This window comes from Benincasa hispida, chromosome 1 (assembly GCF_009727055.1).
Source record: "Benincasa hispida cultivar B227 chromosome 1, ASM972705v1, whole genome shotgun sequence".
Taxonomy (NCBI): domain Eukaryota; kingdom Viridiplantae; phylum Streptophyta; class Magnoliopsida; order Cucurbitales; family Cucurbitaceae; genus Benincasa; species Benincasa hispida.
This window is the reverse complement of record NC_052349.1, coordinates 39,596,248-39,623,141: the sequence shown is the minus strand read 5'-3', so window position 1 is coordinate 39,623,141 and position 26,894 is coordinate 39,596,248. Positions and strand designations below refer to the sequence as shown.

Below are 26,894 nucleotides of genomic sequence, written 5' to 3'. Positions count from 1 at the left end.
CATGCCCAAAAGATGATTTTCCATTATCCATCACTGAAATCATGGTAGATGCGACTACTGGGTACGAGGCCTTCCCTTTATCAATGGGTTGTCTGGATATAACCAAATACAGATAGCTCTCATAGATGAGAAAATGGCGGGCTTTTGAACTCCAAAGGGAATGTACCGTTACAAGGTGATGTACTTTGAGTTGAAGAATGTTAATGCTACTTATTAACGCGCCATGCAAAAGGTGTCTAAAGATATGTTGCACAAACATGTCGAATGCTATGTTGATGATCTCGTGGTAAGGAAAGTTTCTTGGTTTCGTTGTAAGGCATGAGAGATTGAGATAGACCAATCCAAGACCGATGCCATTCAGAAGATGCCAACTGTAACATCTTGAATTTCGAGTAAATTTAAATTAATTAATTATCTTAAATTTACTAGATTTTGCGCTCTTTGTAGTTTTGGTAGGACCAAATTTAAGAAGATGATTAATTCATACTAATTTAACCATAGATTTGGAAGTTATTTGTTAAATTATTTTAGATATCGAGTTTATCTTAAATAAATTAAGATCTATTTTCCTTTAATTTGATTTGAGATATGAGATAAAGGATTTGAGAATTTGAGTTTTAGGGAAAAGATAATGAGTATATATATATGTATATATATACTAAAAGAAGGAAAAAAAAAAGATAAAATCTCCTTCTTGATTGTGCATATAGACCCCCCTAAATCCTCACTCAGTCACATCTTCTTCATAGTGCAGTCCTCGTTGTCGCCAGGGACCCTGTCCAACATCTGCATCGAAGACTTCTGTCTACAATCGACACATAGTGTCGTCATCTGTTCGCATGCCAATTCGACGATGTTGGGTTGTATGTCCTAAAACTCGCAGTTTGTAAGGTTATACATATTCTATTATCAATAAAGATGTTATTGACGTTTATTCAACAAAACTATTATTGAATATGTGAATTGCACTTGTAAAGTCTAAATCCAATAAACTAAAGATCCATGACTATTATATGAATACATGAACTTTATGTGGAGACATAAGAGTGGATCAAGTTTAGTAAATAGCCAAAATGGTCTATACTATACGAATAAGGCTTAATACCTTATTCTGGTAATACTATTAGATGACCCCACTCTGTGATTGTTACAATTTGTTGTAAAGTGCTACAAATGAAGTGATCCTGATTCGTTCATGTATTGATATGAGGAGTGGGGACATCCTATGCAATGAGTTTGCATAAGATCGAACTAAGAATTAAATCACTCTTACTTTATAGCGCTGTTTACTGTTTAAGGGGCATCCTATGCAATGAGTTTAGCTCAACAGTGTCGGCTCAATAAACCTCCCATTTAAGGGGTAAAATCGAGTAAATAGCTGGGGACATAGGGTGCAAGATGAAATTCACTCTTACCCGCTTTTAAGGTAGATAGGAATTCACTCCCCTTAAGTGTTGTCTCCGGGTCTTGAACAAGGGGCCCCACCCTCTCATTGGTCCAAGAGAGACCCGATTTGGTGATTGGATTGCAAACTAATTGTTCATTAGAAGATATGTGGAACTTAAGGAGCAAGATGTAATCTCGAGGGTAAAACAACCTTTGACCCAACCATTATTACGAACAACCTGTGAAGGGTTAACTTACTAATCATGGTTATATCGAGTGGACATTATATATCTACAGTGAGGGGAGTGCAACTACCGGGATTTAATGGTGTGACCCAGTATTTAACGAATGGTGGTTAATTAGGTTAAATTGTTTAACCGGTTAATCACGGATCGTTAAAGCCTATGATCTGTAGGTCCATGAGGTCCCCTTACTAACTCATATCGGACTAAACCTTAGAACAACGTGACAAACAAATTTGAAGTGTTCAAATTCAATTTTTGGAGAAAAACATTAAATATATACGATATATTTAACCTAATGTTTAATTGTGAATTAAACATAAAGAAAGAGAAAATATGAGATATTTAAATAAGATTTAAATATCAAGATTATAAATAGTGATTCATATTGTGATTTTTGTTGGATTTAATATTAATTTGCCTTAATTAAATTATTTAATATTAATTTAATTTTAAAATTGATTATTAGAATTAATTTTGAAATTAAATGGAAATTTTCAAAATTGCATTAAAAGTCAGATTGTTGACTAGGTAAAAAATGCAATGGAAGTCAAATCGTTGACTTTTGACTTTTAAAAGTTAAAAAGTCAAATTTGTTGACTTTGGACTTTGAAAGTCAAACTTTGACCAAGTTAGTGGAAAGATCCAACATTTGTGAGTGCGAAATACCAACTTTTGCATGACTAAGTGTTGTCTTCATTTGAAGACACTTGTCCCACTAAATCCCACTTTAAGTTAGTGGATTTTTTAGTGTCCAATTGTCTTGAGGGTAAGATAACCAAAAGATCTTTTACTAGAAAAGGTTTTAGAGCCAAAGAACCCTTAGAGCTGGTTCATTTAGATCTTTGTGGTCCAATGAATGTTAAAGAGAGAGGAGGACATGAATATTTCATCAGCTTCATCGATGATTATTCAAGGTATAACTACTTTTACCTAATGAATCATAAGTTTGATACACTTGAAAAGTTCAAGGAATATAAGGCAGAGGTTGAGAACCAATTAGGTAAAAGGATTAAAATACTTCGATCAGATCGAGGTGGTGAGTACATAGACTTAAAATTCCAAGACTATTTGATAGAACAAGAAATTTAGTCACAACTCACAGCACCTTTCACACCTCAACAAAATGGTGTTGTAGAAAGGAGAAATAGAACCCTGTTGGACATGGTTCGTTTTATGATGAGTTATGTTCAGTTGCCAAGTTCTTTTTGGGGTCACGCAATATGGACTACGATGTATATATTGAATATGGTTCCCTCGAAAAATATTTTAGAAACACCTTACGAGTTATGGAGAGGATGTAAAGGTTGTTTACGTCACTTCCGGATTTGGTATGCTCAGCTCATGCGTTGGTGTAAAATCCAAAGAAGCTGGAACAACGTTCAAAGGTATGCCTATTTGTAGGCTATTCCAAAGAGGCAAAAGGTGGTTTCTTTTATGATCCTCAGGAAGATAAAGTATTTGTGTCGATAAATGTAACATTCCTAGGGGAAGACCACATTAAAAATCATCCACCTCACAGTAAGTTAGTATTAAGTAAGATAACCAGATAAACTACAGATAGACCAACAAAAGTTGTTGATCGAGCAGGTCCTTCAACAAGAATTGTTGATAGAACTGGTACTTCACATCCTTCTCAAGAGTTGAGAATACCTCGACGTAGTGGAAAGGTTGTACAACTAGCATGAACAGTACGTCGGTTTAACTAAAATTCAGGTTGTCATACCTGATGATGGCTTAGAGGATTCATTGACTTTTAAACAAACAATGGGTGATGTGGATAAAGCAAAATTTCTGGTTCTATATGTTGATGATATTCTACTTATTGGGAATGAAATAGAATTTCTAGCTGACATTAAAACATGGCTAGTCATGCAATTCCAAATGAAGGATTTGGGAAAAGCACAGTATGTTCTTAGGATCCGAATTGTTCAAAACTGCAAGAACAGAATGATAGCCTTGTCTTAGGCATCTTATATAGACAAGATGTTGTCTCGATATAAAATGCAAGATTCCAAGAAAGGTATGTTGCCTTTCAGGCATGAAATTCATCTGTCTAAGGAACAGTGTCCTAAGACACCTCAAAAGGTTGAGATTATGAAACGAATTATATATGCATCAACAGTAGGGAGTTTAATGTATGTCATGTTGTGTACTCGTCCTGACATATACTATGTAGTTGGAATTGTAAGTAGATATTAGTCTAATCCTGGATATGATCATTGGACTACCGTTAAAAACATCCTTAAGTATCTTCGGAGAACGAAGAACTATATGCTCGTGTATCTAAGGATTTGATCCTTACTCGATACACCGATTCTGATTTTCAGACCGATATAGATTATAGAAATCTACTTCGGGGTCAATATTCACTCTAAATAGAGGAGCTATAGTGTGAAGGAGTATCAAGCAAAGTTGTATTATTGACTCCACCATAAAAACTGAGTATGTACACCGAGGAGACATGATTGTCACGTAGATTGTCTCTAAAGACAGCTTGGCCGATCCATTTACAAAGGCTCTCTTGGCTAAAGTGTTCGAGGGTCACCTAAAAGGACTGAGACTGTAAAATAGATAGAACTAGGGCAAGTGGGAGAAGTATTGAGTATCTGATGCCCTAGTTTATTGTATTTATTCTCTCATTACTCAACATTGTATCTATATTTGTATATATATGTAAAATCCACGGGAGTTTTGGTCCAAGTGGGAGTTTGTTGGGTTGTATGTCCTAAAACTCGCAGTTTGTAATGTTAAACATATTCTATTATCAATAAAGATGTTATTGACGTTTATTCAATAAAACTATTGTTGAATATGTGAATTGCACTTGTAAAGTTTAAATTCAATAAACTAAAGACCATGGCTATTATATGAATACATGAACTTTATGTGGAGACATACAAATTCAGTAAATAGCCAAAATGGTCTATAGTAAACGAATAAGACTAGGTACCTTATTCTGATAACACTATTGGATGCGACCCACTTTGTACTTGTTACAATTTATTGTAAAGTGCTACAAACAAAGTGATCCTGATTTGTTCATGTTTTGACATGAGGAGTGGGGGCGTTCTATGCAATGAGTTTATATAAGATCAGACGAAGAATTAAGTCACTCTTACTTTATAACGTTGTTTACTGTTTAAGACTGACTATTTCAAAGCGATGACCTAGGTAACTTGACCTTAATCCTGAGCTAACTATGAACTTTTGTTTATTCGGGGTTATCCTTAGATTTGCATGGGTAAGGATTGACTCAACAGCGCCAACTCAATAAGCCTCCCATTTTAGGGGTAAGACCGGGTAGATAGCTGGGGACATAGGGGGTAAAACAATTTTTAACCCAATTGTTATTACGGACAACCCGTGAAGAATTAACTTACTAATCACGATTATATCGAGTGGACATAATATATCTACAGTGAGGGAAGTGCAACAACTAGGTTTTAGTGGAGTGATCCGATAGTTAATGAATGATGGTTAATTAGGTTAAAAAGTTTAGCTGATTAATCATGGATCGTTGGAGCTCATGATCTATAGGTCCATGAAGTCCCCCTACTAGCTTATATCGGACTAAATCTTAGAACAGTGTGACAAACGAATTTGATATGTTCAAATTCGATTTTTGGAGCAAAGCATTAAATATATACGACATATTTAACGTAATGTTTAATTATGAATTAAACAGAAAGAAAGAGAAAATAGGAGATTTAAATAAGATTTAAATATCAAGATTATGAATAATGATTCATATTGGGATTTTTGTTAGATTTGATATTAATTTGAATTAATTAAATTGTTTAACTAATTATTTAATATTAATTTAATTTTAAAACTGATTATTAGAATTAATTTTGAAATTAGATGGAATTGATCAAAATTGCATTAAAAGTCAAATTGTTGACTAGGTAAAAAATGCAATGGAAGTCAAATTGTTGACTTTTGACGTTTGAAAGTCAAAAAGTCAAATTTGTTGACTTTAAACTTTGACCAAATTAATGGAAAAATCCAACATTTGTGAGTAAAAAATGAAAACTTTTGTATTACTAAGTATTGTCTCCATTTGAAGACACTTGTCCCACTAAATCCTACTTTGAGTTAGTGGATTTTTTGAGTCAAATTTTCTTCAAACTCAAAGTTGCATGTTTACATGTAATGGTCTTTAAAAGGGAGTGTTTAATATTTTTGAAGAACTCTTGACCATAGTGGGTTTTGATGAGATTATGTGATAATCTCATCCATTTTTTCTCTCAAAGCTTCAACATTTTTTCTCTCCAAATTTGTTACTCACCGGATTCCACCATCCCATTCTAAGGTCGAAAAATAGTCAGAAAGACTCTCGTGGTGGTCTACGAAACGTTATGAGGAGATTGGAGCTGATTTGGAGAAGATTCAAAAACTACAAAAGTTGTATTTTTTCCACATTTTTCTTGTTTTATTGCATGCATGCTTATCTTTATAGTTAATTTAATTAGAGTATTTTAGATCTGTTTTTCTTTCGATGCACATGTGTTCATTCCATTAGACCCTTGGTCGCCGATTGTTGAGCGTTGTCAGTAAGCTCTCTCTCTTTAGTCCTCTGTCGACCTCTACCTCAAAACATCTCTTATCAGATCCGATTGCTGGCCTTTGCTCCACCACTCATTGCCATTTAGCAGATGTCACCCCCATCCACTATAAAAGCCGCCACTATTGGAATTTTGGTCGATTTTGGGTGAGTTTCTTATTTTGTTGTGAGCTTTTGGCTGTTTTGGTTGGATTTTTGATAATCCAGTAAGTTTTGATCCAAAACTATGTTCACCCATGTTGTGTTAATTTTAGATCTGAGTTTTGAGGGGAACTTGTGTGTTGTTTAGTGGAGTTTAAATTGTTCTGGCATCCTCTAAGTAATTATCTCAGGTTTTGAAGCTCTTTGCTGGTTTAGTCTAGGGGCTGTAAATTTATTCTGATTAACTATTATTGATATGTGCATAGGGTGGAATAGGATTTTGAGGATTGGAGGTGGTTTCGATTTAAGCTACACTTGGGTATGACTTCTGGAGGCATTTGGGTTGAGTTTAGTGTTTTAGTTTTGATTATGGAATATCTAAGTGATTTCCTTTTGTGTTTAGGAAGACTTCAGAGTTATTTTCACTCAAGCTAAAAAGGAGTTTAGTTAAGCTTGCTTGAACATATTTGAGTTTGATCCCAAGATAAGTGTCTTACTACTTGTTCGCCCGAACCAGATGCCCTAGTCGATGTTAGGATTGAATACCTACTACGAAAGCATGCTTCTAAATGTATTGGGTTGACTAGCTTTGTTTCATTGATGTATGATTTGTTTTGGGCGTGCTGGAAGCTTATGAGCTATGTTGATATGAACATGGCACAAGATCTTATATTTACATTTTGCATGCTGGATATATTGGCTAAGATAATATGATTATGATTTATAGTATGAGGTGCCTATTAGTTGTTTGATGCATACTAAATTAGATAGTGACTATCTATCGTGCTGCATACATCTTATGCTTATGAACCTTCGGGTTCACCACTTATGACTGACTTGGTGTCCCTATGGGATCACCACTATTGCCATAATTTTTGTTCCTCCGAGATCACCACGACAATCATGATTTATGTTCCTTCGGGAACGCCACTATTGCCATGATTTGTAGGCATTTGGGCTCACTACTTATACCCATGTGCACATGTACCCGAAAAGGAAGGTTAACAACTTCATCTAATGGACTAAGTTGTGGATCACTTACTTAGTATTTTATACTCACCCTTTCCTTTGATATGTTTTTCAGGTAAAGACAAGAACAGATTGATGAATGACAAGAAGAATCCATGACCATTCTATTGGGACTAGATCGACGCTTCTGCATATGTTTTCCATGTCTTTCATGTTCCAGTTTCTAGCAGACGAATGTTTGAGTTCTTTATTTGTTTTACTTTATTCTATTTTGAAATATCAAGTTTTATAGGTACCCAAAAAAGGTTTTATGCTATTTAAACTTTTACTTTAAATAAAGAGGTTTGATTGGTTTTGCTTAAATTGCAAGATGTTTATTTTTAAGCCTATACATGCATATAGTAACGTCCTAATAATATATGTTAGAAAGTCAGATCGTTACACCAAAGCCTAAAAATTTACATGAGTTAAGAAGTCTTCAGGGGTACTTAGCTTACATCCGGAGGTTTATTTCCAACCTTGTTGGTCAGTGCCAACCTTTTTAAAGGCTAATGAGAGAGGGAGAGAAATTCAAGCGGGATGAGGTCCATCAGAATGATTTTAATAGTATAAAGAAATATTTACTTAATCCTTGTCCTAGGCACTCCTGTAGCAGAAAAATAATTGATATTGTACATTGTCGTGCAAGAAAGATCACTGGAAGCATTGTTGGTAGATCCTTAGAGGTATTGTTGGCATAAGAAGGGGAGCAAGGAAAAAAGTCTGTCTCTAATGTCTAAAGCTGAGATCAAACTTTGCTACTATCTTGATGGTTCTGGACGATGTAACTATAAACATATCACTTTGTCAAAGGTGGGTTATACCACCAATTGAGACTGAATGTGAGGAAACGGACATGATATTAGTTAGTTTAATTGACAAAGAAGATTGACGACAACCCATTATAGATTATCTTGAGCATGGAAAGCTTCTGGAAGACCTCCACCATAAAACTTAGGTGTGGAGAAGACCTACTCACTTCATTCATTACAAAAGGATTTTATATCATCATTCCCTTAAAGGGCTTTATGCCTTGGAAAAGAGGAATCAACGAAGGCTTTAGAAGAGGCACATTTAGGTGTTTGTGGCGCACATCAACTTAGACCAAAGCTCCAGTTCCAATTAAAGAGAATGGTTTATTACTAGCTCAAGATGATTTAAGATTCAATGGAGTATGCAAAGAAGTGTGAGGCTTTTCATTACATGCAAATTTCATTCATCAACCGTTGGAACTTCTACATCTGACTGTAGCTTCATAACCTTATGGGGCCTTGATTTTGTTGGTTCTATAACACCTAAGTTATCGACAAGATATTCTTACATCCTTGCAACAACAGATTACTTTTCAAGGTGAGCATAGGCTATTGCACTAAGAGAAACCAAGAAAGAAAATGTGGCAGACTTTATATGAACTCGCATTATTTACCGATATAGTATTCCTCATCAAATTATGACAGATAATGGATGACAATTTTCTAGTAGCTTGATAGACAAATTATGTGAAAAACTCAAGTTCAAGGAGTATAAGTTGTCCATGTATAACACCATCGCAAATGGATTACTAGAAGCATTCAACAAAACGTTGTGCAACCTACTGAAGAAAATTGTCTCCAAGTCGAAGGAAGTTTGGCAAGAAAAGATTGATGAAACATTATGGACTTATCAAACCACTTATTGTACTTCTCCAGGTATTATGCCATATTCACTTGTTTACAAAGTGGAAGCTGTTCTCCCTCTAGAAAGAGAAATTTCATTGCTAAGGATGACAGTTCAAGAAGAGTCAACTACAGAGGACAATGACAAATTATGCCTTCAAGAGTTAGAAACACTTGATGAAAAGCGACTAGAGACTAAACAGGAATTGAAATGTTACCAACCACGAATATTCAAAATCTTTGATAAGTTGTGAAGTCTTGATCATTTCAGATTGGTGATCTAGTACTTGCTGTAAGAAGACCACTCATCACAACGAGACATATAGAAAATAAGTTTACGCATGAAAAACCCTACATCATCAAAGAAGTCTATACAAATGGAGCATACAAGATCGTCGATCAAGATGGATTAGAATTGGTCCAATCAACGACAAATTTCTTAAGAAATTTTATACTTGATAAATATATAAAAAACTCCTTATCGTAATAATACAATCTACTTCCATACATCAAGCGTACGCATGCAACTGAGAGAAGAATTAGAGGATCAAGTGCTAAACTTTGAACTACATTTGCATCAAATCAATATCAACATAAGTTCAACTCTACGAAACAAGTTTCTTTGAAAACCTTGTGTGAACAATATCTTCAATTTCAACCATTCATTGCAATTTCTCTAGTATAGGGTCTTTGAATTATTGACTACCTACTTTTTATTTCGTACTTGATCCCTAAACCATTATACAACAAAAAGGCTATCAGAAGATGAAAATAAAAACATTTATTCAAGTTGTAAATGTAACAACACATCAAAATCTAAGAATCAATTAAATGAAATTAAAAGTTTAAATTTAAAATTTACACTTTGACATATAAGGGCCAAATTTTTTGTTCCTTACCAAAAATAATTATTCTGTAAGAGTCATTTTTTTAGTACCCTTATATATATATAAGGACATTATGTAACTTATGACATTTCCAAGTAGAATGTTAATTATCTATGATTCAGACATCCAAAATTTTCAATTATCTACCATCCTAAAAAACAAATAGATCCTTAGTGTTAGTCAGTATGCAGGTACTGTATCCCTCGAAAGATCAATCTATGGCCTCGATGAAAAGTTCTAACCTAAATTTACATAATTACAGATAAAATTTCTCCCACAATATGCAGACTAGAATTCTAAGAACATTATTTATCCAAACACGATCAATTCGGTACATTGTAAAGCCTCTATAATAACCAATTACCATGGCTACACTTGGGTAAAAAGAAAAAAAGAAACGAAAATTCTCCCAACTGGGCTAAAATTTAGAACATTAGAATGTTAAATACTTCATTACAACCAAACTTATTAACCGTCATTTCTCTAGTAAAAGAAATAGACGAAGCAGGATCATCACCTCTTTTCATCACCAAAACGTTGCTTTCATCCAAGGAATTCGTCCAATTAACGCTAAGTGGTTTTTAGTTTCTGCAAAAGGTTTTCCTTACCAATAAATAATGTGGTTCTGGTTCATCTTTTCATTCCTCAAGAGTGCGAGTAACCAATTACTACTTTATCATCTCCACTAGCCACAAAATTCTGACCTGAGCTTGAAAGGCAGAAAAGAATGAATGATATGAACAAAATTTCAACCTTTGGCGAATTGACAAATTTAAATACGGCACTGTACAAAAAAGAAAAATAAGAAGAAAAAAGTAGCTACAGAGGATTGTTATAAATTATGCATGCCATTGCCCAAGATTGACCAAAAGCTTCCAAACCAGCCTGAACTTTCAACTGCCAAATGCATCCCAACAACAGAAGCGGCCATAATCAGAAAAGCTAAGAGCTGGGGATCCTCTAATGATGTATAGATGGCATGCAGCAATTAAGTCACATTTGGTATATTGCGATGACCATCAGCAAATTCACGAACTAGACGCTTCAGAACTCTTCCACCCTTCCCTTGCATATGTCCATAATTAGTCTTTGCTTCATCGCAACTTTTACTTTCAAGGTAGTCACGGGCTGCATCTCCAAGAGCCTTTAACCATAGTGGCACAAGGGTTTCTACTTCCCCTGGTTTCAAATATTCAAGTGGGAGAGCCTGCACCTGGAAAAAAGCATACAACTTTAATAATCAAAATGCCAAAGTTAAAAAGTATGTTTGCATATAAATATTGAGTCATGATTTCAATTCATGTTTAGAACAGGAGCCACGGATCTAAAAACCAGTTATGAAGATGTTGATCATCCTATTCTTACGGTCTCCTTATTCTTTCTTGTTGGTGGCAGGGTATTACTTTAGGTGTGCACATGCTTTTTCTTGAATAAACAATGACAGATATAACCTGGTTTTTGGAACTATTCATCGAAAGGACAAACTCTTCAATCTAAGGCCATCAAAACACAAAAATGCAGAGTTTAGAGCATTAAACCAGAAATTTTTTGAAGAGATATGGATCATAAAGATACTTGAAGAATTAAAGTTTCCTCAAAGTCTATATAGATTTATTAGCTGCCGTATCTATAATTCATAATGGGAAATTATTTCAAATGGTAAAACGGTTGAAAATATTTACTAGATATAGCAAAATTTTAGAACTATCAATGATAGATGTTGATAGACACTGATAGACTTCTATCATTGATAGTTCTAAAATTTTGATAGAAGTCTATCAGTGTCTATCAGTATTTATCATTGATAGTTCTAAAATTTTGCTATATTTTATAAATAATTTGATTCATTTTTCTATATAAAAAAATAGTCCATTCATAATCCAATTCCACATTATAGAATAAATTATCTGATTTTGCTTATTCCAAATAAGCCAAAGAGTAACCGGATAGTGCAATTCCAAAGGATTGAAAATAAAGCAATCAACCACATCATCTGGGAGAGAAATAGACAAATTCAGCTGATTGAAAATAAAGCTCCAAACTTTTTGGGACAACAGAAGTGGAAGAAAATGTGGTCCACGAATTCCATATCTCTAGACTCTAAAGCAGAGACAGCAGATGAAAGCGAAGGAATCCAATGAGGAAACTTTCTCTGAAGTCTAATAGGAGGGGAGTGTTAGTTTATATTGATTGTAAACAATATTTAATTAGGTGTAATCATTAATATAATATTTTTTTTCCTCTTCTCTTTTCCTTTCTCGTTTGGGACCTTTCTCGTATATAAGAAAGTTGTGTATTTCACTCGCATTTAATTTCATCCTGTTGAGTTATAACCCCTGTTATTATTATCTATTAAGATTTATTTTTCCAAATACAGTAAATATATCCTACCAGCTCATGGTACCAGAGGTAACTACATTAGTCTCTATCAGAAAATAACGCAGGATTCATTTGTTTATATTCCTTTTCAGAAATATAGTTAAAACAATTAACACACTTGGAAAGTAAATTATAGTACAGTGACCCATAGCAAAATCATCCTCCTTTTCTAATTATAAGTTATAACCATTATGCAGAGCCATTATGCAGAGCCAATATTTACCAACTGACATATATATATAGAGAGAGAGAGAGAAAGAGAGAGAGAGAGAACCGCTAATAGTAGCCAGCCATGCAAAGATTCCCAGCGCAGGACAGGTTTCAAGTCCGTTCTTTCACTTACACTGCAGATTGCTGCCAATTGTTGCAGAATTGTTGCACACTTGTGAACCTGAATAAGAGGTTACGTGTTAACTTCACTGCACTGCACGCCTTGCAAATATTTAATTAGACGAGAAACAATTTCCTTCACGTGCAAAATTTACCAAAAGGAGAATGAAAGAATCCCAACAAAACTAGAGGGCCTCCAAGAGTTTATGGAACATAATGAGCAGTTATCAAAATGTTTTACTATCTGACTCCAAGAGGAAAAGGATGAAAGAAAATCTAAGAGATTTTTTTTTCCCCTTGCTCTTCCTCTCTTTTCTTTCTCCCTCCCTCTCAATCCAATTTCACTAGAGCTCACAGCTCCTGAATTNAATAATAATATTTTTTTTTATTTTAAATTTTCTTATATTCATAACTCCCAAAAAAACAACGCAAAGTATGAAATAGCAAAAGATCAAACGCAAAAATTCATCTTCATTTACAAGCAGGCCCCACTTGTATAGAATAAAGAAGATGACAACGAAGTTCACAAACAAGAAAATCTCACACAATCATTAACATCATGCACAAATGTTTTCACTGTTTCAGGTGCTCAAATCTCGGGATTTTTCACACACCTATTTGAAATAGCAAGCTTCCATGCTTGTCTTAAAATCACACGATTCATTAACTTCGCATCTCTCTCCTCTCTCTATATATATATCAGACATCAACACCAACAAACCAAATATATAATATTTCTTTGGATTGTCGATCTGATTCTCATTGTGCGTGGGATTTTAATTTCACTGATGCTGAATTCGATGATTGAGTTGCTCTTTTGAACAAGCTTAAACTTTTTAGACCGAACAACAGGGATGATTGATAGTTCTCGGGAAGAACTATTTCTATGTCCTTAAATTTCTTTGCTTATTATGTTTTAAATGATTAAATATATATTTTTGTAGGAGCGAATTCATGCACTTTAGAGTGTATATGCCGTTTGAGGTCGATTTGGAGCTATCGAAAGTGAAATCGGGCATCTGGAACTTCAAAGGAGCAAAATTATGAAAATGCCCCTGAAGGGAGTAAGGGCTGCCCTTGCTCGGTGCCTTGCGCTGCATGCAAAGGCAATAGCATGCATTTGGCAAAAGCGCTGCAGCGCTCGCTGTGGCACTTTGGATTTTGATGGAAGGGCACGCAATGCGTGTGCGTGGTGTCTTGGGCATGCTTGTCCAGGGTATGTTAGCCCATGGTCGCATGTCCAAACCATCCATCTTTGAGTCTTGTAATTAGCTATTTCATGTTGTTTTGCATGCGAGTGATTGCTCGCCACTTTTGATATGCAAGCTAAAAATATTAAAAATTGTTTAGAGTACACTATAGAGGAAACCCACTAATCAACTCTAGGACCATGTATTGATGTACTCTTTGCAATCAAAGCTTTCTTGGTGTTATAAGATATATTTAAATTAATATATACAATTGTCCTTTATTGTATTTTTGTATATCCTAGATTAGAGTTTCTCATTCTTCTATATATATGTACCTTCTATCTAATTAAATGATAAGAAATTCATTCCTTAAAAGTACAGAGTACATGATATCAGAGCAATTCTTTGTTTAGGGTTTAGAATATTCTTTGATGGCTTTGTGAGTTAGGGTTTGAATTTGGGTCATCATTTCGAGTGGCTATTTGATGACACCGCCCACCTCAGGAGGAGTGCCGCTGCCGTCTGCCTCGATCTGCCGTCACCGTTCACAGGAAACAGCCGTGCGTGAGTCACATGCGCCACCAGTCTAGTGTTGCTCCATTGCCGCGCACCGGCGCGTGGGAGTGCGTGAGGTCGCCTTCTTCATTTCCATTAGTTGGGTTCACTCGAGTTAGCTTTTCCAGTCCATCTGCGCCTTTAGTTAGTTCTACCAACATCTACTCGAGTGTGAGGCTGTTTGTGAGTTTAGTTCATCTGTGCCTTTAGTTCTACCAACATCTACTCGAGTGTGAGGCTTTTCTAGTTCATCGTCGTTCACCGAAAATAGCCGTGCGTGAGTCACACGTGCCGCCAGTCCAATGTTGCTCCATCGTCGCGCACCGGCACGTGGGAGTGCGTAAGGCCGCCTTCTTCATTTCCATCGGTTGGGTTCGTCTCGGGTTAGCTTTTCCAGTCCACCTGTGCCTTTAGTTCTACCAACATCTACTCGAGTGTCAGGCTATTTGGAAAATACCCTTTTATTCCTAGGGTTTGTAATTGTTTTGCTCTCATTTGGGGTTGTTTCGCTCTTTGGTTTACCTTGCTTTTGATTCTAATTTGTTTAATTCTGTCTGTGGGATCGTGTGTTGGTTCTTCATGGATGAGATGAAGCATATGGTTGTATCCATTGTAATTCTCTTAGCATCAAAGATAACAGAACATAAGTTAAATGGAGCTAATTACTATGATTGACATCGTACTATTCAGTTTTATTTACTTAGTACTGATATGGATGATCATATAATTGAGAATCCACCACAAGATGATGAGAAAAAAGCTTGGCTTCGTGATGACGCTCGACTTTGTCTTCAGATTAAGAATTCCATTGAGAGTGAGGTTGTTGGTTTGGTAAATCATTGTAATTCTGTTAAGGAACTCTTAGAGTTCTTAGAATTTTCGTACTCGGGAAAAGAACACGTCCATCGAATGTTTGAAATTTGTACGCAATTCTTTCGAGCCGAACAGACATAATCTATTACAAGCTACTTTATGAGGCTTAAAAAGACAGCTACCAAACTTGCCTTATTGTTACCTTTTAGCCTGGAAGTCAAAGTTACTACAAGCCCAACGAGAAAAGATGATTGTTATGATATTTCTGAATGGACTTTCACCTGAATTTGGAATAGCTAAAACACAAATTCTTTCCGATTTTGAGATTTTGTCGTCAGAGTAGGCCTTTAGTCGTGTTCTTCGTATTGAGAGCTCTCAATCTGGTTTGTCTGTTTCTCATCCTAGTAGTGCTCTTATAAGCAAGAATAATAATTCTCGGGTTACTCCAGGGATGACCAACAATTTTCAGAAGCCTAGTTATGATAATCGAAAATCAGATTCTTAGGAGATTATTTGTCACTATTAACGTAAGCCAGGATATTTGAAGCATGATTGTCAAAAATTGTTGTACAAGGCTCAACGATCTCAGCATGCTCAGATAACTGCCACCAATGATATGGCCAAAAAGTCTATTACCATCTCTGCTGACGATTTGGCTAAATTTCAAGTATTTCAGGAATCTTTGCAGGCATCTTCTTCATCGAACCCTATTGCCACCATTGCTGAGATAGGTAATTCAAAATGCCTTCTTACATCATCTACCAAGTGGGTCATAGACTTAGGTGCCACTACTCATATGACAGGTAATTCTAACTTATTTTCAACCCACTGCCCCATCCCCATCTGTCACTTTGGCAAATGAATCCACCTTCTCTGTTCTTGGATCTGACACCATTCCTCTCACGCCATCTTTTTCTTTGTCCTCTGTATTACATTTTCCTCAAGTGTCTTTTAATTTAATTTCTATTAGCCAGCTTACTCGCGACCTTAATTGTTGTATCTTTTTTTTTCCTTGTTATTGCTTGTTTTAGGATCGTATGACGAAGAAGATTATTGATAGAGGACATGAGTCGGGGGCCTTTACATTTTTTACCACCAGATACCAAAAGTTGTAGCCTGCTCTGGAGTTACATCCCCGTTTGCAGTTCACTATCGTTTGGGTCATCCTTTGTCCGTGTTGAAGAAAATTTATCCTGAATTTCATGTTTTGTCGTCTTTGAATTGTGATTCGTGTTAGTTTGCTAAATTTCGTCGTCTTAGTTCTAGTTCTAGAGTCCATAAACGAGTTAACGCTCTATTTGAGTTGGTTCATTATGATATTTGGGATCCTTGTCCAGTTGTGTCTCAAACAAGTTTTCATTACTTTGTTACTTTTGTTGACGATTATTCTCGTGTGACTTGGTTATATTGAATGAAAAATCATTCTAAGTTATTGTCTCATTTTTGTGCTTTTCATGCTGAAATTCGAACTCAATTTAATGTCTCTATCAAAACCTTGTGCACTGATAATGTTGGTGAATATTTCTCTCATGTTCTTGGATCTTACATATGTGATCATGACACCATTCATGAATTCTCTTGTGTAGATACTCCATCTCAAAATAGAGTTGTTGAAAGAAAGAATAGACACCTCCTTAAAACAACCGTACCTTATTATTTCAAATGCATGTTCCAAAGCAATTTTGGGTTGATGTCGTGTCCATTGCTTGCTTCCTGATTAATAGAATGCATTCCTCTGTCCTCAATGGAGAGATTCCTCATCGTACCCTTTTTCCTACAAAATCTTTGTTTCCTATTTTCCCTAAGATCTTTAGTTATGTTTGTTTTGCTCGGGATATTCATCCACATCGTATCAAATTAGAACCAAAATCTTTGAAATGCATTTCCTTAGGCTATTCGTGTGTTCAAAAGGGTTATCGTTGTTATTGTCCTACTCTTAATAGGTATCTAGTTTCTCCCGATGTTCTGTTTTCTGAAGATATACCTGTTAGTCTCTCACCATCCAGTCATTGTAAAGGAGAGGATGATTTGTTTATCTATAAGATTTCCTCTTCAGCATCCTCTCATACTCAACCTTCTTCTATGTCTCTTCCTTCTCGCCCACTGGTCACTCGAGTTTACTCTAGGCGTCCTCCATAGCCACCTTTAGACACATGTTCTACACTGAAGGCTTCTTCGACATCTGATCCGGAATCGAGTGATGATCTACCCATTGCCCTTTGAAAAGGTAAACACACTTGTACTTACCCTAATTCTTCATTTGCTTCGTATAACTGGTTTCTTCACCAACTTATTCTTTTACTACATCTCTTGATTTCATCTCTATTCCTCGCTTGGTTCATGAAGCTTTATCTCATTCTGGGTGGCGTAGTGCAATGATTGAGGAGATGACTGTATTGGATGGGAATGGTACTTGGGATTTAGTCTCGCTTATGACAGGGAAGAATGCTATTGGATGTAAATGGATGTTTGCTATAAAAACCAATCCTAATAGAACAGTGGCTCGCTTGAAAGCTCTTCTTGTTGCCAAAGGTTATGCCCAAATCTACGGGATTGATTATTTTGATACATTTTTTCCTGTTGCTAAGTTAAGTTCCATTCGATTATTTTTATCCATGGCTACTACTCATAATTGGCCTTTCCATCAACTCGACATTAAGAATGCTTTTCTACATGATGATCTTCAGGAGGAAGTTTACATGGAGCAACCACCTGAAATTGTTGCTCAGGAGGAGAGTGATAAGGTATGTCATCTTCGAAAATCTTTGTATGGACTGAAACAAAGTCCTCATGCGTGGTTTCGTAAGTTTAGTCAAGCACTCGAATGTTTTAGTATGAATAAAAGTGCTTCTGATCATTCTGTATTCTATCGACGATCTGATAATAGTATTACTTTGCTTGTTGTGTATGTTGTCAGCATCGTTATCACTGGAAATGATATATCAGGTATATCTTCTCTCAAGACTTTTCTTCCAGATCAATTTCATACTAAAGATTTGGGACAATTGAAGTAATGAGAAGCAAGAAAGGTATTTATCTATCACAATAGAAATATGAACTTAATTTGTTGTCTGAGACTGGAAAATTAGGAGTCAAACCATGTAGTACTCCGATGATACCGAATTTGCAACTTGCTAAAGGAGAATTATTTGAAGACCTTGATAGATATAGAAGATTAGTTGGAAAGTTGAACTATTTAACAGTGACACAACCAGATATTGCTTACTCTGTGAGTATTGGGAGTCAGTTTATGTCTTCTCCTACAGTGGATCATTGGATTGCAGTAGAACAAATTCTATGTTATCTAAAAGCTGCACCTGAACGTGGGATCTTATATAAAGATCATGGTCATACAAAGGTTGAATGTTTTTCAGATGCTGATTGGGCTGGATCTCGAGAGAATAGGAGATCAACCTTTGGATATTTTGTTTTTGTAGGAAGAAACCTTGTGTCATGAAAAAGTAAGAAACAAAATGTAGTTTCTCGTTCGAGTGCTGAGTCAGAATATAAATCTGTGGCACAATCTGTGTGTGAAATAGGATGGATACACCAACTTTTATCTAAGATGGGTTTCAACATTACTGTGCCAGCTAAATTATGGTGTGATAATCAAGCTACACTTCACATTGCATCCAATCTAGTATTTCATGAACAAACTAAACATATTGAAGTGGATTGTCACTTTGTTCGTGAGAAAATACAAGAAGGGTTAATATCTATAGGATATGTGAAGACTAGAGAACAATTGGGAGATATATTTACCAAAGTTGTAAATGGAGCAAGAATAAGCTATTTATGCAACAAACTAGACATGATCGACATATTTGCTTCAACTTGAGGGGGAGTGTTATAAGATATATTTAAATTAATATGTATAGTTGTCCTTTATTGTAATTTTGTATATCCTAGATTAGGATTTCTCATTCTCCTTTATATATGTACCTTTTATCTAATTAAATGATAAGAAATTCATTCTCTAAAAGTACCTAGTACACTTAAAATTGTCAGTCTTTAATATATTCTTTAATAATGTTTTCAATGCTTTTCTCTCTCATGTTTTATAAAACCATTTTCTATTAAAACGTGAAGAGAGGCTACATCATATACCGACGCTGTCCGCAACTTTCAATTTTTACATGGCTGACTTGCTCACCGGATTAGAGCAAGTGCCGAACAATCGCCCATCCCGTGTTCGAAAGTCTGCAATTGTGACATGCGGCACGATAGGAAGGGCACCTTGGCCAGCGACGTTGCAGCAAGACTGCACTACAGCAACAAGGCTAGAGGCACAGCTGCACTAGGTCAGCCTCTATATATACTTCTCTTCTTTCTTTAGGGTTTAGCATGCCAAAAGTGATGGAGGCCAAGGAGAGACTAAAATTCCTTCTTCTTCCTTTTATCTTTTTAGCATTTTAGGTTAGGATTAGCTTAGGGTTTTTGAGTTGTAATCATGGATCGGAGCTCTTCCTCTCTTCTTTCTTTGTCTATGGAGAAGTTGAGGAAAGTCTTCTTGTTTTTTGGAGTAAAACCTATGTAACTACTTTTTGTATAAACGCCATATTGATTTATGCATCTTTGAATCCGTTTAAAATCTTTGATGTATGTTTCTTGTTTGGATTGATGCTCTTTACCTTGATGTATGTCGTATGCTAAAGATTTTAGACTTGCACGATGTCTTCCATCTTTGTCTAGCTTAAGTTGATGAGTAGCAATTATTGAATCTTGTATGCTAGGGTTTGTAGTCTAATCTAGAATCTTAGATCGCATGATTTGATTATGTTAAGAAAAACTTGGTTAATTAGGGTTTGACTTTCCGACTAATTAACCACACAATAGAAACCTAGGGCTTAATGCAAGTGTAAGTCGATTCATCATGACTGCTAAGGATTCTGTAGGATTGATTGCATTTAGATTAGTTGAAGCTTCGCATGAGGTTTTAATTATAACTTAGGTCGCTTGCATGGTTTAGTTCTAGCTAGCTATCCACTATTGTAGAGGATAGTTAGGCCGGATCAAGCATGTTGTTGTGCAAAGCGTGATTGAATAAGTTAAATCGAAATAGTCCAATGATAGGAAATTGCATAGGAACTCAATTTACTCCCACGAAAGAATTAAAAAACTGCCAAGATACTCGCACGTGGTCCCTAGAAGCTAACGGCTCCTTCTCAGTAAAATCACTGGTCAAACATCTTTCTTTGACTTCACCACTCACAACTTGCCTTCAGAAAGCTCTCTGGAAGTCCAACAGCCATCGGAGAGTAAATATAATAGTGTGGATAATGCTTTTTGGAGCGCTTAATTGCTCCTCAGTTTTACAACAGAAGCCGCCTTCCCATTTTCTTTCTCCCAATTGGTGTGCTCTATGCAAATCAGATGGGGAAGACCTCTAACACCTTTTCTTTGATTGTGCATATGCCATTAATTGCTAGAGAGCTTCTTTTAAATGCTTCACCACTTGTTGGGTCTTTGATAACGCTTTCAAAAACAATGTACAATAGATCCTTACTAGGCCACTCCTCAAGAAAACTTCAAATATGTTGTGGTCTAGTGCTGCAAAAGCATTGCTTGCTGAGATTTGGTTTGAATGAAACCAAAGAATGTTCCCAGATAAGGAAACCCCTTGGTTTGCTTGATTTCAGGCTGTAAAACTTAATGCTTCTCTATGGTGCTCCCTCTCAAAAGCATTTGAAGCCTACTCCTTACGAGATATAAGTTTAAATTGGCAGGCCTTCATTCATTTGGACAGCTAGTTTCAGAAGATAGTGGACTGTTTTTTCAGCATAATGTGGTCTTGTTTCTCAGCTTTTTGTTTTTGATTTCCTATGTTTTGTAACTACTGCTAAAGAAGTCTTTTTGTTTGTTTGTACTTAGTTTCTTTCTTGTTGCTTTGTAAGGCTTCTTTTTATCTTTGTTCTTTGAGTTGTTGGTTTGGATATGATGAGGACGCTAAAGGGGTGTCAACCTAGCTGAGATGTCTGGGTGTGCCTCCTAATTCTTAGTTCTTAGTTATTTGCCTTTATGATTCAAGTACACAGCTCTTGTACTCTCATTTCATGAATAATAAAGGCTTGTTTCCGTTTCAAAAAAAAAAAAAAAAAAAAAAAAAAAAAACTCAATTTACTCCCAAGGATAGAATCTTTGATCCTTAATTACATTTACCCACTTTATCTTTACTTTTCTTGCATACCCTATTTCTTATCCACACCAACTACCTACATTTACCACTATAACTATTAATTACACCTTAACGAAAAAATATCACGCCTCCCAGCAGATCGACCCGAACTTACCACTATTGCTACGTCTTTATAGTAATAGGAGTAGATTCGGTATTATAAATTTCTTTTGGTTTTTAGTCTTTCGCCAACCAATGATGTGTTTTTGTCGTTATTGGAAAATGATGGCTCATTTTCGTTAAATCTCTTTCCCAACCTCATTGTGAAACAAATAGCTTTGGAAAGGCAAAAATCTGATCGTATTTGGAAGGCCTTGTCCCAAGAAAGCAAAGATTTGTGGATCTTCTCTTTTGAAAGACTATACATCTGTTGTGGAATTCAAAAAATCCTTCGTAATTGTGCTCTCCTAGTTGGCCTAAGAAAGCTTTAGATGCTTTTCTACAATTAGTTGAACGTCCTCAATTTTTTTTTTTTTTTTTGAAACAGAAACAAGGCCTATTCATTGAACTAATGAAAGGAGTCTAAAACTCAATTTACAATGAAACAAACAAAGAAAAGAGAAAATACAACATCGAAATTGGACCAAACAAGGACCAAAAGAAAGACAAAGGAGAACAACCCTTAAGACAACACCCAAAGAATAAAATACCAAACTGCCAAACTACTAGCAAAGTACAAGACTTGAGGCTTGAACAGGAGGCCAAGCACAAAACCAACCCACAACAACATAATCTGCTTTAAAACCTCCCAAGTTGCTTTCTCTCTACTGTGCCCGACCATTGAGAAATACCTTTCAAGAGGAGAAACAAATGCGCATGGTGCAACCAATCAAATATTGTTCCATATGCTCTGCAGCTGTTTGAGTTCCAAGCAATCTCTCGGAGAACTCTCAACAACCCAATCAATCATGCTGACAAACAAGTTCAAAAGTTTGTACTGTCCTTCTAACAGAGAATAAAACTTGGAGCATCTTCCAAGATTCAAATAAAATTTAAAACAAACATAAAAACCCCCACCAGCTAGAAAGACTTCCAAGATCTCTTGTGCTTCACGTCAGAAACTTTAAAGAGGAAAAGATAAAGATAGCAACCCCAAAATCTCACAAACAGCTATAAGCAGCTCAACCAAGAATGATATCACAAGCTACAATTATTGAATGTCGATGCTTGGGAATATCTTCCTTTCTGAGAGGGTTAGAAAAAAAAAAAAAAAAGACTTCATCCTCACCTTTCAAGTGAGCTTCCTCCGGTTGAAATAAATGACAAATATTGAAACCAAACCCATGAGCTGTCTCTTCCTCTTGTATTTTCCTCTGTATCAGAATTTTCAAGCTCTTCACTACTAACACTTACTATTGATTATTCGTCTGTCTCTAGCTTTTTTTTTTTTACAAGAATTACTTGGAAAACTAGCCAAGAGACCTCTCAAAAAGTTAATGTTTGAGCCAGAAATTTTAAAGTTGGAATGGATAAAAGAAGGATGATTCGAAGAAGCAATTTTAGGCTTTTCAGGTATAAGCTCGAGATTTGTATTTTGACACAAAATTCCTCAAGCAAATCCGAGTTCACCATTTTAGACCACGAATTTAGGAAAGAAGTTTTTTTTTTTCTGGCAAAATGCTTGGGATATGGCTTGAACAAATGTGAGCGCTTCTTTGCTTCCACTGGCTGAGAGACGTGAGCTAGGGAAGAAGGAACAACCATACTATTACAATGAAGCAATGAAGAGGGGGCTACTGAAAGATGAGGGTTGTCGTCGTTTGATATTCTAGGAGAGAGAAAATTAACGCAATCAATTATTGCCTTTTCATTATGGTAGGAACCAACGACATTCTACCTTAAGGACGAAACTTCATTGGTTGGGAATACGAGAAGGACAAGAGACAGCTTTGGGCAAGGGACAATTAAATTTGAAGGTGAAACAACCGGGTCTGTGGCTTTCATGGCGGCAAAGGTTGGCTGAAAATCATTCGAAAGGATATCAGGGATCTTTTTTTGGATAGCAGTTGTATCACCAACGGGATCTAAGGATTCAAACTCTATCAATTGGTCTAATAAAATCTTTAACAAATAAGTCACCTTGCACCCTTGAGGGAGGATTAATTAATTCAATGTCTCCAAAATTCAGAAAAATAGAACCACGTTTTTTATCAATGATTTCTATGGTTGATGACGTGAATCTGCATAAATTTTTATTAACTTGAATTTTGGCTTCAGATACATTAAGAAGGCTTAAAGTATCCGTTGCAATATCTTGCAGTACTCCAAAATAAGCTCCTATAGCTTCAAACGTTTGCCTACACCAATAATCTAAAGGGAGATTCTTGATTGAAATCCACCCTCCATATCCTTTTGAATACAAGGGTCAGCTATGCATAAACTTGTTCCATTTTTCAAACTTTAGATGGAATGATCGATACCTCTGCCATTTGCCTGGTTTCTCAATCAAGTCCTGCAAAACACCTTGGTCCAATTTGAGTAAAACATTTTCTGGAAACAGAGGATAGACAATGACATTAGAATGTAAGAATCTTTTTTAGCATTTTGGCTATTTTTGACCAATCATTGAACTCAAACAAACGGAAAACTATCCATAAGTTACTAAAATCTTCTTGAAAAACATCAGAATTCTTTAATATCCAATATTGTTGCATGTTTATCGGGTACTAAAACAGAGCATTGTTTCAATCTTGGAAAAGCTTCAGAATCGATGCTCTGTTTCTTCGACCGGAACAAAGAGCTTTTATGGACATGAATTCTTCACAAGGTCCACATAGCTTTCTCCCTGGGATGGCAAAACTTTTGATGCTGACTGCCTTGGTATTAAGGGCTTAACTGAATCTTCAGAACTTCTCTGGAACTCTAGGAGTATTAACGCAAAAGAATACCAACCTTGCAATGAATCACTGGAAGAAATATGAATAAAATATCTTTCTCCTAAAGATGGCCAAACCACACATCTCATAATCCATCCTGAGGATCCATGAAACTTCAACAATTGTGTGACACCTGAATCATCATGGCCATTTCTCACAAAGAAACATGAGAAGGATCCCTTAATCAAATCTAGAATACTTTCAACGAACCAACTTAGCTGGGATTTCGGCAGGAGAAGTAGCATGTTGACTTCCAAATCTTCCATAAAAAACTTACTAGAATCATGCCATACGCAAAAATAGGATCCATTCGCATTGCAACTTTTTACTTCCATACTTTACGGTAAATCAGTTTACGAACAAGATGATCAGAAAGAAGAACCCATCAGAGAATTCTGAATCTCTGAACAAGATGATCGGAAAGTGAGGGTGCTGGCTGGAGCTACTGAACAGGTTGGTCTTAGTATTGCAAACCTTAAATGCAAGAACATTTCACTTCTTGCTAAATCATCTAGAGATCTTGGAGGTTACGAAAAGTCTGGACCATGTTTTACGGGACTGCCAGTTTGCTTCAACAATTTTGGAATTAAATCCTGGAGTCTTAATTATAAATGCTCAGGCGAAAATCCTTTGGAAAATCCTTTGCTTCAATGGGATCTTCACCCTCCTTTGAAGGCTGTTTGAAAAACATTCTTGATAAAGAAACCAACAGTGACTTTTTCCGGAGTTTGGTTATTCTTTTTACTTCTACTTGGTCCTCTACTTCTAAATTCTTTTGTAATTATAGCTTAACCCAAATTTATACTAATTGGAGTCATTTTTTTGTAAATTGTCTGTTGGATAACTCATCTCCCCCTTTTTTATTGTATCTTTCTTTTTTATAATGAAAATTATGTCATAAAAAAATATAGATCAGGCATCAACAGTTCTATCACAATGAAACTACTCATGCAAGGCACACATATAGACAGCTATTAGTTTGACCATATATGGTTACAAGAGTACCTGCAAGTGGAAATAAAAAAAGAAGGAAAGCATCCACGTGTATACATTAAATTAAAAGCTTACCCGTGACATCGCTGAAACACCGAGCAAAGCATACAGAATATTCGATACAAGTCCCTCGCCGCTGTGGGATAGGACGCGAATAACCATAGAATTGAATGATCCCTCAGAATTGGTACTTGCAAATTCTAACATTGATGCTAGACTAACATCCAAGAAACCTAAACGGGCAAAGCAATTTAGAGAAAATAAGACTCGAAATAATTATTTAAAAGGCAACAAAAATCAAGCTAATAGGGAAGAGTCAAGTAGATGGCTTCCGGGGAAAAAGTATAATATAAGTTCTGATCATTTGTTTCTTTTGTTTTTGTTTTTTTCCCCATCAGTGTGAATAAAAATTTTCTTCAATGAGTTTTCAATTGTACTTTTTTTAAACACCAAACAAACTTTTCATTGACGGATGAAAAGGAAGAGAATAGTATAGAGATGCAATCTCCCAATGGGGAAGGAAAGAAAAACAAAAATAGAACTAATAAAAGCAAAAACTAGAACCTGGAGGAGCTAGCAACAAAGACCAACAACATAGAGAACAACAAAAGAAAAAAAAAAAAAAAATACAAGGACGTCAACCCTTTGAGACAACAAACAAAAACTTGAAAAAACCAACAAAACCACCAGGCTCGAATCTTTAGCTGAGGCAAAACCACTCCAAATACTAAGAATTTGCCTCCCCACAATGAATGCACTTTGAGTTGGGACTATAATGTTTGGCATGATCCCTTTGAGTCTTTTTGCAAGCACTTTTGCCACTATTTTATACACAAGAGTGGTCAGGCTAATACGTCTAAAGTCTTTTACCAACACCGCATCCTCTTGAATTAGGCATATGAAATTCTCTTTAACATATGAGTTTTCTCTTTAACACATTTCATATATGAGATAAAGACAGATACTGAACCATTTACCAAGTCATCTTGTAATAGTCTTTCTTTATCCATTAATGCTTCAATTACAACTGAATCGTTTAGCAAGTTTTGCTGATGCAATTTATCACCTTCAATCATTAATGCTTCAATATCTGAGGACCATTCATCCTATGTGGTTAAAAGGGAGGGTGGTATAGAGACCTTTCATCTTCTAATACAATTTAAACTCAATCCAGTCAAGAAAGTTCTTAAACTCCTCCAATCGAAGGCTTTTTGCTGAGGAAGATGAAATGAATCAGATTGATGCTCAATTCGTAGTTATTAAGACAGGTGCAGAGTCTTTAAATGAGGAAGTCGAAAAGACTTCTTATGAGGTAATTACTACAACGAAGATATCCAACAAAAACTTAAAGAAGAAAGCGAATTTTGATGTGGAGGAGCCATTGGCAGCCTTACTATCTGTGTCAGATGAAATTCTATTAAAAAAGAATGATAATTGCATTGGAAAATCAATGCATTTAATTCCTCTAGAAGATGCCAACTCTCTCAATGAGGGTGTCAACCTAGTTTGGCAGTCCAAGCAACTTTTCCAGCAAAGAGGGTGTCAACCTAGTTGAGATGTCCGGGTGCGCCTCCTGATCCATAGATCTTATGTTTAATGCTCCTTGTATAACTCTATTGTACTTTGAGCATTCTTTCAATCATTAATAAAGAGACTAGTTTCCTTTTCAAAGAAAACTATCCATCAAGAGACCAACT

General features: G+C 35.8%; 1 protein-coding gene and 1 long non-coding RNA gene across 4 annotated transcripts in view; one reads left to right on the top strand and one right to left on the bottom strand.

The window, feature by feature from the left end:
- Window positions 1-5,845: 5,845 nt before the first annotated feature.
- Window positions 5,846-7,668, top strand: LOC120073614. Its single transcript, XR_005480768.1, has 2 exons — window positions 5,846-7,336; window positions 7,421-7,668. It is a non-coding gene; the product is annotated as an uncharacterized LOC120073614 (long non-coding RNA).
- Window positions 7,669-10,154: 2,486 nt separating this feature from the next.
- The window catches only part of LOC120080791 (transportin-3), a 104,984-nt gene continuing 88,244 nt past the window's right edge, over window positions 10,155-26,894 (bottom strand). For 2 of the 3 annotated variants that reach the window (XM_039035423.1, XM_039035431.1), the window contains exons 23-25: window positions 25,273-25,430; window positions 12,540-12,656; window positions 10,155-11,099 (exon numbers count right to left, since the gene is read on the bottom strand). In XM_039035423.1, coding sequence (XP_038891351.1) covers window positions 10,875-11,099; window positions 12,540-12,656; window positions 25,273-25,430 — 500 coding nt within the window. In that variant the 3' untranslated portion in view covers window positions 10,155-10,874. The remainder of the gene's footprint in view (window positions 11,100-12,539; window positions 12,657-25,272; window positions 25,431-26,894) is intronic. The other variant, XR_005482648.1, reaches the window with a different exon arrangement.